This window comes from Caretta caretta, chromosome 5 (genome assembly GCF_965140235.1).
Source record: "Caretta caretta isolate rCarCar2 chromosome 5, rCarCar1.hap1, whole genome shotgun sequence".
NCBI classification, from domain to species: Eukaryota; Metazoa; Chordata; order Testudines; family Cheloniidae; genus Caretta; species Caretta caretta.
In genome coordinates, this window is record NC_134210.1 from 46,981,373 (window position 1) to 46,997,354 (window position 15,982).

General features: G+C 39.4%; 1 protein-coding gene across 6 annotated transcripts in view; it reads right to left on the reverse strand.

The window, feature by feature from the left end:
* Positions 1-15,982, reverse strand: part of PDE8B (phosphodiesterase 8B) — a 160,158-nt gene that overhangs the window by 35,514 nt on the left and 108,662 nt on the right. For all 6 annotated transcript variants that reach the window (XM_048849532.2, XM_075128518.1, XM_048849530.2 and 3 more), the window contains exons 7-10: positions 14,476-14,554; positions 12,903-13,043; positions 8,872-8,960; positions 7,998-8,058 (exon numbers count right to left, since the gene is read on the reverse strand). In XM_048849532.2, coding sequence (XP_048705489.2) covers positions 7,998-8,058; positions 8,872-8,960; positions 12,903-13,043; positions 14,476-14,554 — 370 coding nt within the window. The remainder of the gene's footprint in view (positions 1-7,997; positions 8,059-8,871; positions 8,961-12,902; positions 13,044-14,475; positions 14,555-15,982) is intronic.

The following is a 15,982-nucleotide window of genomic DNA, read 5'->3' on the forward strand; positions in this document are numbered from 1 at the left end:
TTATATGCGGCTAATCAAATACTAAAGGGGAAAGTTTGTTAGAGCCCCTCATTAAAATAATAGTTGGACATTGTATTTTACTCTAGTCACACTAGTAGTAGAGCTGAGTGAAGTTGTCTGTCCAAACCATTTTTTGCTCAAAAATACAGATTTAGGTTAACTGAAACATTGTGTGAATTCACCAAAATGTTTGGTCACCTACCCAGACCCGCACCCCCAAAGTTTGGTTTTTTTTTTTTTGAAAGAATCAAAACATTTCAGTGTTTTCAAAATGAAACATTTTGATGTTTCGATTAGAAACTACTATTAATTTTGAATTTTACTATAATTTATAAAAGATTAAACTCAAAACCAAAACATCTTGTGTGACCCAAAACAAATTCACCCAGGACCATTTTTTTGGTTCAGCCAGCAAACCAAAAAAACCCCCAACCAGTTATTCACAGAGTTCTAACTAAGAGCTCAGTTTTGCCACCCTTGCTCATGGTGATTAGTACCCTACTCTGAACAAAACGCATCATCCACCCTATGCCCGTGCATTAGGTTCTGCAGGAGCAAGACGTTTATGGTAGTGAGTTGGTACGTCACCTGACTTGCTACCTCTGAGTTAGAGGGAATCATGTGGGGCTGCACCTAGCCCTGAGCAGCCTGCATACGGTCTGTCTAACATAGCATGCTGCAATATACAAATGAAGGAGGAGTCACCAAAGAAAGCAATGGGTATATGCAAATGGACACTGTCAACATACCCTAGGTCAGCAGCGGCTAGTAGCATGTACATCTCAAGTGTTTTAACCTGTGTCGTCCACAGCTGCAGCAGTTTGCCCTGCCAGCTGCATTCAACCAAGGAATGTGGCAGCTCACACAGGACAAATGGTCAGCTAACCCTCAGTATCCTTTTGGGACAAGAGAGGTGAGCCCAAGGACAGTGCTAGAGCATCCCCAGCCACTCCGAGGAGACAGGGCCGCTCAAAGCTTCACAATACAAGTGAAGGCAGACTTTCCCAAGAACTTCTAGAATCGCTGTAGGCCCCTCTGGGTTGTAATGCCAAATCTGTCCCTTTTACGTCCTTGGGGGGTGCAATAGAAGCCATTCCCATGCCTTATGCCCACAAAATGTACTGCAAGGGCATGACATAGCTTACACCATTATAGGAGTAGTTTGCGCAGTCACCTGGGCTCCACAGGGCCTGCCTCATTGCCCTCTGCGAGCAGTCCCATCAATAGGACTACTTACGTAGTAAGGTATGGAGTACTTGTGGCACCTTAGAGACTAACACATTTATTTAATTTAAGAAGCTCACAAAAGCTTATGCTCTAATAAATTGGTTAGTCTCTAAGGTGCCACAAGTACTCCTGTTCTTTTTACGGATACAGACTAACACGGCTGCTACTCTGAAACCTATAGTAAGGTATGAGTCTCTGTGGGTGCAGGTGGCAGCACGGGCCCCAAATGAGGGATAGAGCCTGCTTAATTGTTCACATCCACCACGTTGAAAAGAAGGGGTGGGGGAGAAGAGGCAGAAACAGGAGCAAGGAGCAAACTATTTCACAATGGTTATTCAGAATGAATAATGCCAGAAAGGGTTACAATAGCCTAAACAGGATATCCTTTGATCAAAGAAGGTTTTGCTGGGTTAGGTTTTTGTTATGGCCTAAAGCAATATGCCATGGCAAAGTATGGTGTGAAATGATGCCACGTCAAATGTTGTATCAGTGAAAGCATGTGAGATATTTAACAACTATCAAATGTTTTTCACAAACATTTCTGTGGCAGGGAGAGAAGGCTTTTTTTTGGCTAAAAAATAATTCAAGGAGTTTTGACAAGCTTCATGGCAATGTCGAGGTGATGTTTACCGCGCACATCCCACTGCTACAGTGTGCGCAAAAGCAGCTGCTGTGGGCTCAAACTGAAAGTTCTCTGGGGAATAGTTTGAACCCTTAGGGAATCAAAGTCCTAGACTATACAGACAAAGGTGAGCACTGTGATAATCTAATCTGATCACCTGCATCACACAGGCCATAGGACTTGGGTGAATTCATTCCTATTTGAACGTGAGTACACCTTTCAGAAAAACATCCAATCTTGATTTTAAAGTGTCTAGTGATGAAGACTCCACCACAACCCTTGGTTAATTGTTCCACTGATTAATGACCCTCATTGTTAAAAACGTGCATCTTATTTCTTGTTTGAATTTGTCCAGCTTCAACTTCCAGCCATTGAATTGTGTTATACCTTTGTCTGCAAAGGAGAAGGCTCTTCCATTATTAAATTTGTTTCCCATACAAATATTTATACATTGTGATCAAGTCACCCCTTAACTATCTCTTCTCTCTTTACTGCACAATTGCGGGGGACACATCAGTGGTCACTCTGTTTAACAGGAAGCCTCCATCCACTATTCCTGTCAGTGCCCCAGTAAAAGACAGATACTAGTTCTGAATACATTTCCCCTTCCCTCAGCCCTTCCTCCCCCTGCAGGCAAGAATTCTCCCAGCTGGCCTGAAAGAAAGAAGGGAGATTACACATTTAATGTTGAGCCAATTGGTTGCTAGGGGAGAGGCAGGTGGGAATTTGAACATCAGGCTGGATACTACAAGGCCCCCAACCCAACAAAGCATGTATTGACTGTGTTTCTTTTTAAGCATGAGTAATGAATTCCCATTCACAAATCTTTACTATACTACGATCTTTACTATAATCTTGTACCCAGAAATAAAGTTTTCTATGCACAAATCCTTCATATATTTTTTCTCTGTGACAAGTCTGATGTACAAATACATACCATAGAGACTACCACGTAGAAACCTTATCTAAAATGACATCCCTGATAAAGTGAGCTGTAGCTCACGAAAGCTCATGCTCAAATAAATTGGTTAGTCTCTAAGGTGCCACAAGTACTCCTTTTCTTTTATCCCTGATAAAGTGTAACAAATGGCAAAAAACAAATGTAATTTATTTTCACATTTTAAAAAAAGTGGACAATGCATTAGAATTTAAGAAGGTGTGTGTGTCTGTGTGTAAAGTCTGAAGTGTTAAATGCAAGCAGTTTTAGGGTATATTTTCACTTGGAGCTGGCGGTGTGTGACCCTCAGAACTCCTGAATCCCAGCTGGCAAGGGATTCACTGTCATGTAACAGCAACTCCTAGCAGGCCTGACAAACTCACTACAGCTAACATATTGCTTTCATAGTATTTATTCATAAAGAGTGTTGTGTAAGATCTTAAATGAAAGCCAGGATCATGCTGGTTAATAATATTGTGTGATGTATGTAGGGGATGATATTTAAGGGGTTGTGTATATGTACTGAAAATATATCCTGAGTGTCTGTATCAAGATATGAGTCACCAGCAGAGACAGGTTTTCACTCAGACCAGGAGTGTTTGTCCATCTAGCAACTGACATGTAAATTAAGCATTGTATTATTTCACAATGGGCTAGGGTTGCCAGGTGTCCTGTTTTCAAGGCTGACAAAGTGCAGCTCTATCAAACAAACATTTAACCCCTTAGGGGGAAATCTACTTTATTAAACAGGAAAGATAAGCACTGATAAGGATTGTGTTTTATGTTATATCTGTAACCCTTTTTGTTTCCACTCATTAACCTTACTCACTATCTCTTAAAACTTAATCCTTAATAATAAACTATAAATATATTTGAGTTATGCTGTTATAAAGGACCTGACCCTGAGTGGTACCAGTCAAGCTGCATGTGTACTATTCCTCCAGGGACAGCTTACCTGGTCATTTCTGAGCGTCCTGTGACATGGGCTGCATACAGTAGGGACCACTCCAAGGACTCGGGGGTTGGTGTGTGCCTATCACTAGCCTGCACAGAGAGGGTGAGGTCTGCAGAGACATGGAAGTCAGGGCTTGTGCTGCCAGAGCCTGGTGGTTTCAGGGAGTTGAACCACAGAAGGCACAGACAAGACTGCTTCACACCAAGGGCAGGGGGTGGTGAGGTGCCTCACAACCTGAGGACCCCAGGAATGTCACAAGATGTCATTCCAGCATGAGGCGACATACCTGCGCTAGCTCTGATTGAGCTAGGGTGCAAGCTGTGAGTGAGGCTAGCCACCCCAAGCAGATACCCATCCAAGATACTACGCAGAACACCATCCTGGTAATAATGTGACTAAATGCTGGGACTCATTTATTCCATAATTAAAGGCCTTTGTTTCACCAGTGACTCTCTCAGCAATAAAAAACATTTGATATTAAGACCATGAACTGTGCTTGAACTGTAGATGGATTCATACATTATAGACTTATGACAACTCCAGTGGAGTTACTGCAGACTTGAACGGACAGCAAAATCCAGCCCAGTCAATTGCTGATCTTGCTTTTAGGAACAAATTGCCCTTTCTGACCATAATTGGATTACAGGAATTGAACAAATGCCCCCAAAGTCCAGCGATTTATTTTTGATGCTGGGTCACTGTTCTGGCCCAAATTTTATTAACGTACCCATAATCCCTCAGTCTGGTCATTCAGTGTGCTATTGTACAGCTCAGCAAGTAAGAAGTTCATCTAGGTACCTCATCATCAGACAAAAATCTACCAATATGAGGCACACTGGTGGGGAGCACAACACTAAAAGGTACGTGGGGATCTGCAGAGCCATGATCTCTACACAGGACAAGACAGCTCAGTGAAACTTGGAGGCACCACACTACACAGCGCATGTTACTGCTGTTTCAAAAGGTAGCAGCATGCGCTTTCTCCTAGTACCTGCTCTCATGCCTGCAAGCTAACTGAACATGCCCCCTTATCGCCAGTCGTGCTAGGTGCAGTGTGTGACCATATGCCTTGGCTAGCTTTAGAGAAGTGCTGATATCTTGCTTTCCATAATCTCAGCTTTCATTTTAACAAAAGTAAGTCTCTAGCTGTTATGGTTATGAAGAATCTCAAAAACGTGCACCTGGGGTAACCACTGCAGAGACGAGTCCGACTTAAGAACCAAGAAAATAGCGCTGAGAAGAATGAACTGACCCATTCAGTGAGGGTAGTTCACCATTAGACCCTTACCAAGGGTCGGGGTAGATTCTCCATCACCGAAAATATTTAAGTCAAGACTGGATGTTTTTCTAAAAGATATGCTCTAGTTCAAACAGGAATTAATTCAGGGAAATTTTAAGGCCTGTGTTATACAGGAGGTCAGACCAGATGATCGCAACGTACTGTCTGGCTTTAAAATCTACCAATCTCGGCATTTACTCCTGTGCCTGCTGACCATTTAAATGACAACACTGTTAACTGTTTCATTCCTCATGTGAAAAGGAGAGGGTGGGTCACAGTTCAGCACAATTTTCTGTGAGTGAGGTCTCATTTTGGTGCCAATTATGACTGGTGTTTGGATCCCAATTAAACAGGAGCCAAGCCCAAGGAGCCTAGCAGAGACCATGGATATAGTGAATCTCCCTGGAGAACCAGGCAACACAGGATCAGACAGGGAACATCTGCACAGCGAGTGGTATCTTATTTTGTGAATTTGAATACTGTATTAATCACACATCAAAGAAGCTGTCAATGTAAACATCAAATGAAATAAATGAGCAGTGTTGTCTTCCTAAATCTGCACAAGAGTCTGAAAACTATGGGGATGCCCCATGTATCTGAATGTTTTGTTAGTTCCAAAACGAAACAATTTAAATGTCAACATTAGGCTCATCAACATTAAGGATACACCCACTTTACACTTTGGTAAAGAGTCACTTTACACCAGCGCAGCCCATCTTACCTAGAGATTGCTGACCGGTGCCAAAAATCCTTAATGTATACAAGCCATTTGTTAGCTATTTCATTCCTGATCAGTTTGACAGAATCATCTCAGAATATTCTAAACCCACAATCCCAAAACTGCCTCCTCATACTTTCCTGGATACCAAACCCCCAAACTGCCACACCTAGCCTTCAGCTTTCCCCTTGACTACTTTTACAACATACTGATGTATTTTCAATAGAAATCCTGCACCATATTGAAAATTAAAAGTGTAGGGGCAGAAAAAATATTTTAATTTAATATCTAATTAAACAACACATGAGACATTGTAATAATTTTATTTTTTACTTCCATTTAATTCAATAAAGGATTCAATTTTATTTTTCCTGAGGCTACAAATGAATTTCCAGTCTACCATACTAATGCTGAACAAACACAGAAGTTGGCACAAAAAATTCAGTTATGCTTGTAACAGCCTAAGCTGGATCTTGCCTTCCCTTTTTTAAACCTGTCTGTGCCACCAGAGGGTGCAAATCTGCAATGTCTGAAACCAGTGATCAAAATCATTCCTCTCAACTTATTATTTCAAAATAGTCTATTTTTATAAAGAGCTGTTTGAATTTGTGGCCCTACCTAAGGACACATTCCCAGCCCCAATGAGCCTGCAATCTCAATAAAAACTTCTTTTGAAATTTCCTTCAATATCGTAGCGTGCTTAACATCCTGCTACAAACAAGAGAGGTTCTTAGTTGTGAATTCAAAAGACTAGCTAATTAACCACAGTTTTGTAAGAAAAGAATTAAATTTTCTATTGATCAAAGCAAGCTTTATCTAACTTCACTTGAACATAATGGCCTTAGCTTGTTTTTTTCGTAGGTCCTTTAACCCTCCATGGTTGATGCTTTCTTTTAGGCCTTGATCCTCAAACCTCGAGGGCAGACCCCAGCAGCCTTGTAGAGCCCTCCTGAAGTAACATGTCAAGGGAGATGCAAAGGGGCGTCAGGGTCTGCCCAGGCTAATTAGCTTGAAGGCTGAGGTGGCCTTTGTTTTCAAATAACTATTCAAATATCAGAAATCAAAACCTTAATAATAGATGCTGCTGCCAGCTCTGCCTATAATATGCTCAATGTTAATTCAGTTTTAGATCCAAGGTTTTATATACAAGAAGGTTTTATATGTACACTTTTCCATATATTTTTAACTCACTTGTGTTGACCAGGTCAATGAACAGAGAGACTGAAGACTACAGAAAAACAAAAATGAACCACACAGGATTTTGTTGGTGTTGTTTTTAAATTATGTCCTTTACTGTCACTTTATACACATGGCTTCAACTTTTTCTTGCTTATTTCTGCATTAGCAAGATCAGGTGTGTATACACTGTTTTTTATTGGTAGTGTGCAATATATAGAAAACCTCAGGCACACCTCACTGAAAATTACACTTCTCTAACCTCTCTCATCATTCACCCCTTCCCTTTTAGCGCCATGGAAGCAGGTAGGATTTTGTCCAGAGGGCTTAATTTTAACTGATAGGGCAAAGTCTGCCCTCTAGAACATATCTTTATTTCATCCAAGGGCAGAAGTTGTCAGACAGTGTATTGATATGGGTGAAGCACATCGTAATAGTTAAGAGTAAGAGTTAACCAGGACTGGCTTTTCTGCACAACTGTCTTTGTCCACATTAAGAGCAAAAATATATTTAACACTGTGCTAGTTCAAATGGGTTATAGTTAGCATATTTTCTAACATGGTACATTTTCCAAGTATACCCTAGGCCTAGAAGAAGGCCTAGTTTACCTGTCAGCACATCCCCCCCCAGGTTGCAGGTTAGAGAAGGATCTAGCTCCCTAGCTTGTTACTGTGTGTGCTGATGTCTTTAGCTGGGGCACACAGCTCTAGTTCAAAGGGGCAGCAAGGAGAACTCTAGAATGCATCCCCAAGGCCTGAACCATCAAATCATGCTCTGGATGGCTAGATTCATGCTTCAGGAGAGCACAGATCTCTGTTCCCATTCACCGTACCAGCCAGCGCAGAGTGTGGCCCTATGTAATATAAAGCGTGGCTGACTAGAAAAAGCTGTTCTTAAAGTAAATACAGAAGTCTTCTTGCTTGTTCAAATAAGGGTACATCAACATTTTTAAAGAGTATCTGACTTTATCTTTTTGTTTTAGAAGTTGTGTTCTATACCAATTGTAAAGAGAAAAGTGGCAAAAGATTAATGAAAAGGCCTGATAACACAGACATATTACACATTACAAAGGAAATACAGTACCTGTTTATTGTTTTCATTGGTACAGCACAGCTTCTTGATGGACACAAAATGTCTAATTTTCCTAACAACACAAATAATTGATTGTTATTCAATGGAATGGTTAAGACAGAAGCGAAACGACATGATTACATTAACACACTATCAGCACTGCTGTCTAAAGCAGACCTTAGTGACCATATATGAAAACCAAAAGCATAAAACATATTACCAGGTGAAGAGCATTCGTTTTATTTCATAGCCAAGTTCTGCCCTTGGATCCTCATGTCATTAACTCCTGTGGTAGGTGCATATGCACATCTGAAGGAAGAATTTAACCCTGTGCATAATACGCTGCAATTATGAGTACATGCAAGCATGTGCATGCATGATGAGCGGAATGGGAAGCCTTTACTCAGACTATTGATCCCCATGAATTGTTCACAGTCTGTTTGGATTTTTAAGAAGGTAATTTTATAAGTTGTTTTTATTCTTTTTATGTAGTGTTCACCTAAACATTGGATTTGCAGTTTTCTGTATTAGTGACATTGTTACACTTCATTATAATTGCTATTTCTCCTCTTCCCCCTCCCCCCAGTTTTACATGCAATTCTTTGAGCCACAATCTGCGCTGACGTACACAACGAGTAATTGCATTGACTTCAGTGGGGCTGCAATGGATGTACATCACAGAATTTCACCCCCGAGTGTTCAGCTTTGATAATTTGTTATTGATTCCCTAGGCAGAAAACAAAGAATAAGCAATAGCTTATTGTACATTTATCTATGTCACTCTATTAATGAGCACATTGGGGTTTCCATACCAAGGTCGCTGGGGACATAAAATAGTTTGGTTAACACACTACACAAAATAAAGTGTACCTTTTGGGTAACTTACCCTCCCTGACCAATCACCGGTATTATCCTCACATGTTGTTGGATACTGTCTCCTGATTTTCTTCTTGCATAGTAAACCCCTTGCCATTCCTAAATCAATGTAATGAAAACTGCTTTCAAGGATACTTTGGGTCACATTAAATTAAATAATATACTAGTGTTGTCGAATAATTGCAGTTAACTCACACGATTAACTCAAAAAAACTTAATCACGATTAATCACAGTTTTAATCACACTGTTAAACAATAGACTATCAGTTGAAATATATTAAATATTTTGGATGTTTTTCTACATTTTCCATATATATTGTATTCTGTGTTGTAACTGAAATCAAAGTGTATATTATTTTTGATTGCAAATATTTGCACTGTAAAAATGATAAAAGAAACAGTATTTTTCAATTCACCTCACACAAGTACTGTTGTGCAATCTCTGTGGTGAAAGTGCAACTTACAAATGTAGATTTTTTTTGTTAACTGCACTCAAAAACAAAACAACGTAAAACTTCAGTGTCTACAAATCCACTCAGTCCTACTTCTTGTTCAGCCAATCGCTAAGACAAACAAGTTTGTTTACATTTACAGGAGATAATGCTGCCCTCTTCTTATTTACAATATCACCAGAAAGTGAGAACAGGCATTTGCATGGCATTTTTGTAGCCAAGGTATTTATGTGCCAGATATGCCCCATTTGTATGCCCCTTCATGCTTCAGCCACCATTCCAGAGGACATGCTTCCATGCTGATGACGCTCGTTAAAAAACTAAATTTGTGACTGAACTTGTTGGGGGAGAATTGTATGTCCCCTGCTCTGTTTTCCATCTGCATTCTGTCATATATTTCATGTTATAGCACTCTCGGATGATGACTCAAGATGTGTTCATTTTAAGAACACTTTCACTGCAGATTTGACAAAATGCAAAGAAGGTACCAATGTGAGATTTCTACAGATAGCTACAGTACTTGATCCAAGGTTTAAGAATCTGAAGTGCCTTCCAAAATCTGAGGGGGACGAGGGGTGGAGCATGCTTTCAGAAGTCTTAAAAGAGCAACACACTGACACGGAAACTACAGAACCCGAACCACTAAAGAAGAAAATCAACCTTCTGCTGGTGGCATCTGACTCAGATAATGAAAATGAACATGCGCCAGTCCGCACAGCTCTGCACTGTTATTGAGCAGAACCCACCATCAGCATGGATGCATGTCCTCTGGAATGGTCGTTGAAACATGAAGGGACATATGAATCTTTAGCACATCTGGCACGTAAATATCTTGTGACACCGGCTATAATGGTGCCGTGCAAATGCCTGTTCTCGCTTTCAGGGGACATTTTAAATAAGGAGAAGGCAGCATTATCTCCTCTAAATGCAAACAAACTTGTTTGTCTGAGCGATTGGCTGAACAAATAGGAGGACTGAGTGAACTTGCAGGCTCTAACATTTTACATTGTTTTATTTTTGAATGCAGGGTTTTTTTGTACGTAATTCTACATTTGTAAGTTCAACTTTCATGATAAAGAGATTGCACTACAGTACTTGTATTAGGTGAATTGAAAAATACTATTTCTTTTGGTTTTTTACAGTGCAAATACTTGTAATCAAAAATAAAGTGAGCACTGTATGCTTTGTATTTTGTGTTGTAATTGAAATCATTATATTTGAAAATGTAAAAAACTTCCAAAAATATTTAAATAAATTGTATTCTATTATTGTTTCACAGTGCTATTAATTTTTTTAATCGCTTGACAGCCCTATAATATACCCATGATTATTTTTTAAATCATAATCAGTGGAGAACCTTTCAGAGCACCATGTTTGACACATATTTTACAGAAATAATTGTGGTGTGAAAGTTAGCCATGCATTTCTTTTGAAAAGGAATTATATGAGATTTATATTTGATTCCTACCATTTCTCCTAGAGATACCTACTGTGTTTCCCTCTACTGACCTCCGGCAGGCAGCATCCTGCTCCACCTCTATCCTGTTTCCACTGTACCCAGGGCCCTTCAGACCAGCACAGGGAAAGGGCAGAATTTATTGGTGACATGCTTTACTGCACATTTTACAGACCGAATTACATTATGGATATGCCCTAACAGCTCCATACTTAAGGTCATAATAAGATAAAAATCACGCAAGACAAAAAAGCAAAAAAATGTGTAATGAAAAAAGGACTCCAACTCCCCCGCCCAACAAACAAAAAACTAAACACCTTTCAAAACTGGAAGGTTTTTCAGCCAGCTCTATACTGGGTAAACAAACAAAAACAAAACCAGAATGAAATTTTTAGGACACTTACGGAAAAAAATAGTCCCTTTTCCTGTTGAAAAAAGTTCAATTTTTTCAATTAGCTCTAGATTAGAATTTTAAGCAGGATGAAAATCCCTCTATTTCATACTAATGATTGAATTATGCTCTTAAATTTAACACAGTATTTTTTAAATAACTAACATCAGTAGGAACATTTTAAAAAGTGATTTCATTTTGAAATTCCCTTCACTTTCCACCCTCAGGAGCCTCATTATTTTTAAGATTCCTCCACCTAAAAAAAGTGACCACAGATTCCAGATTTCACACAAACACAGACAGTAACACTATCTCAGGGATAAGGCCGATTTAAACTTTTAAACAAAGACTTACTCTCCTTATTCATCAGAACCCACTTTAGCCCAACAAAGAAAAGTCAACAGGCCAGCAGTGTTGCTAACTCTCGATTTATCATAAGTCTTGTGATGTCTTCTGTTTTTCTTAAAGATAGAGTCATGTGATTACATGAGAATCTCAGCTTTAATTTAAAAGGTTCTATCCTTCATGATTGTAGAGACGGTCTGGAAAATGTGACCAAAAAGGCTCAAAAACGGAAGGAAAATTCCACCCCCTCCCCTAAAAAATTACTATTTTAAAAATCTCATGTTTTTTTTTAAGCCAGTCTCGTGGTTTTTGACTATCTGAGGTTGGCAGTATTGGAAGCAGTCAGATTTGCCTGCTACTTCTGTTCTCAGAAGCTGTCTGGTCTGCCTCCCTAAGACCCTGCTGTGCTGATCCCATACTAGTCTCTTCACCAGTCCTGAACGGTGAGACAGGCTCAGTCATTAGGAAATCCTGACCTTTCACAATCCTGCTTTTTATCCTCATCCTCCCTGCAGATCATTGGCAGTTAAGGGCCCCACCAAGCACTGCTCTCTGGTATCCCTAGGAGCAGACTCTGGAAGTCACAGGCTAGTGATTGGGAGTGGGTCTGCGCACGGAGGGAATCATGGGGTTAGGGCTATGGGTGGATCGGAATCTCTCCCATTTAAGTGAAGAACACAACACCTATTGACTTCAATGTGTGCAGGTTGGATCAAAAGTGACGTCTCCACAATAAGAAATCCACAAGGTCTTTCAGCTTTGCTGGTTGCCTCTGAGTAGCCCAAAACTGAACAAGAGAAGTCACTTTTGGCATCTGTAGATGAGCTCTCTTTTGGAATATGGCACACCTGGAACAGTGTAGTAGGAAATGCCATTTTCATGGCCAGACAGACAGACAAGAACTTTAAATGGTACACTAAAGATTAATCCCAGATCCTGGGTTGTCCCTGCACTGTGTTTGGTGCAGCTTGGAGCAGGGAGACGAGAGGGACAAAAGGCATCATTAAGCCACATTTATCATCCCCTTGCCTCCCAATCCTGGGGCAGCTGACTAGCAGTCCAGCCCCTAGCATAAAGTAGGCTGCTCCACTTTGTGCCAGCTGCCCACAGGGCAATTAGGGTAGCTGGACATCACCAGAGCACAGGAATTCCCTTTATAAAGGGGACTGGGAGATGGGTATCATTGAAGCAGTGGCCCTGTGCCACCAGAGGATTCCCCAGAGGTTTCTCCCAGATTCTCAGGTTTGCCAGCTCCTTTGTGTGGAGCAGGGACCAAGGTCTGGCCCCACATACGTAATTTATCAGAAGAACTGGGACATGTCACATTTTCAGTCCAGAAGAACATAACATGGCAGTATAGAAATAGAATATTTTGTGTAATTTTATTATTTACCTACCTTTCCTTTTTTGATACGCATATTGATAGTGTCTAAAAGGTCTGCACGGTTTTTATCACTTTTTGGTAGCTCAGTAAGCTCCTTTCCCATAAGCTCTCCTTTGTGATAGCCCATCATCCGTTCAAAGGCTGGATTAACATACTGTCAAAATAGAGGTCCTTAAATTTTAGTCCAGCATGCGAAAAAGGAAAGTACTGAGAGAAAAGATCTACTCAAACCTAAATATAAAAATGTTTTGTGATACCGAGTGAAATGCCCTACTGTACATTATACTAATAAATTTTTGCTGTAAGAATGCACATTGTATAGCCCAGACTATTCCTCTTACCAAACCAAGGAACTTGCTGATGGGCCTGACCTTGCTCCTGCTGAAGTCAATAAGGTTTTGAATGGACCCTAATTCACGTGTAACATGTGAAGAAGCAGAAATAAGACAAGGGACTGCAAATTAATGCAGAATTTGTCCAAAGTACTTTAATTAAAAAACAAAAACAAACCAACATATATTATTCAATATGCCAGAATTAGAGCTTGATGAGTTATTCATAGCAAATAATTTAATTTAGCCATTTTCTTTGCCAATTATCCATTAACAATTTAAAAAATCCCCAAAACCCTATAAATAAGCGCCTATGGGTATTAAAGACAAAAGATTCTTAAACAATCAAACTTACTCACAAAAGTTTGCACCAAACAAGTAAAAAGGCTTGCAAGTACTGTACTGCTAAAGCAAAGACATGATTTTCATTCCAAAGAATATTCTCAAATATTGCCATATTTGCTCAGCATTAATGGATCTGTAGCTGAAGACCTACAGTATGTCCTGTGAAAACAACAATTTGAGTTCTGATGCTATGGTCAAATTATGTATTGCACAACTGCTGTAAATTTTGTCCATTTTCTGGAACTCTACATCACATTACAAAGTGTCCCATTTTGATTTGCACTGTTAACCATGATAACAGAAATAACAAGCATCAAGGAATCATGAGGAAAGAGTGAAAGAGAAAAATAGTGGGGGAAAAGGGCCTTGCTATTCATCCTGCATATCAGAGTATAGTCTGTATGAAGCCATAACTGCACTCTCATGTAGTGGGGGTGTCCATCCTCATGCTTTTGATGCCACGTATCATGGAAGTGGCAAAAATTACAAAAAAGATCTCAAATTAGGGAGAGGAGAGGGGCAAAAGAAAAATGAAGTAAAAATTATATAAATACTCGACTGTCAAGGCCATCTTACTCTGTTATGTACTATACACTGTAAATGTATTACTTTATTAGGATTTTTCACAATCAATCTTTCTGGCTTTGTATTAAGAAGACATAATGCATAATATTGGGGACAGCTTTTAAATCATATTTCTGATAGCTCAATGAAGAAAGACCTTACAAATACAGCAAATAGTAATATGCAAAGAAACAAATAGATCATCATATTTGCTTTCATTTATTAAAGCTTTCCAACAGGCAATGAAATCAAAACATGAAAATACAGCAAAGCATAAGGAATAAAAGGAGACAGTTTTTCCTCCTTACCAACCATATATTCTAATAAATGATATATTTTCCATACCTGAATAACATGTTCTTCACTAGTTATCTCTATAGCTTCATGACAATGGTCTAGAGCTGTAAACACTGAATTACAAGCCCTGCAATTAGCAAATGAATCACATTAGTTTTACCGATATTACAATTGTCACTGGTAACTCTAGTATGCAGTTACACTGTATGAATAAGTGGGTGATTCATGTACAAAATCTGTTTTGACAAAACTATGTAATCATCTCTATTATAATAATTGAAAATTCAGTTTTCATACATTTCTGACATTCAAGTGTTTTTATTGTTATTCACAATATAAAAGTTACCATCCTCTTAATAGCAAGTTCTCTTTTCTGAACACGCTTTAAACTGAACAACCAGAGTGTCTATGGAGGGGTGTGTATTATTGGGGAAACAGTGGACATGAAATTTTATAATGAAGTCTGCCTTCCAGTTTGGGTCTCTACAGAAGGCCTGTGGCACTGCTAATAAAAGACTGGACAAACTTCTGTTCAGTGTTTCAGAACAAGTTGAAAGCATAAAGCCATTTTAGTGGCCTAGCACATGCAGAAGATACTCAGCATTTCTGTTGAACTGAATCTTTTATATGGCAGATATTAGTTACATTCATTACAACATGAAGTATGCAAAAACCAAAACCGTAATAATAGGCCTTTGGATAATAGTTTAGTCAGGGCCAAGGTTAAGAAAGCAACATTTCAGTTTTCAGGCATGTGTATCTTGCGAACAATACACAAATTACCAAGGAAACCCAACAAAAGTCTCTCCTGAGTTGATCACCACTTTATAAAGGATGTCCTGGCAACCAAAACAGCTTCATTATGTATGGGGTTTTTTTAAAAATCATATAGTACAACTAATTTAGTTTGAAGTGTTGGGAGCCCCCTTGCTGATCTACTAGTAGCTAAAAGAAATATGAAGTCAGTCTCCCTGCAAGAAAACAAATTGGAATGTTTTAATTGCTCCCATGTTATTATTAAGACCAAAATATTTGGTTTCAATAACTTTAATAGGGACTCAAACAAGAAATTCAAAATTTTTCTTTGATTTTTTATGTACCACCTGCTGAAGTCATTGGGCCAAATCCTGGGTCCTTTGGAAAGATTCAATGGCAGCAGAACCTGTAAAGTTCTTTTGTGTGGAGAGGTTCCTAGCTAGGAAGACAATGCTCTCCCTCCCTTACAGTGATCATATGTCCAGTCTTAGTCTTTCATATGGCTTCCTCTGGGTCCCAGGACACCTGAAATGTCTCAGTTTTCATTTCAGCAGTCAATGTTCCAAAAAACCCCAATAAGCCTACAAATGTCTGTTCAAGACATATTGTTATACCAAGCAAAATTTTCTCTTTGTTTACCAGAAACAAACAGTCCCATGAAATGTGTGATGAAATGCATTTGGAGTGAAGAGAAAAGTCAAGTGAACATAAACACCATCAAACTGTTTGTGATGATGGCAGACCAGGTGCCAGCTCATGCCAAGGCCCCTAGGCCCCACTGAAAACTGACAAATGATTA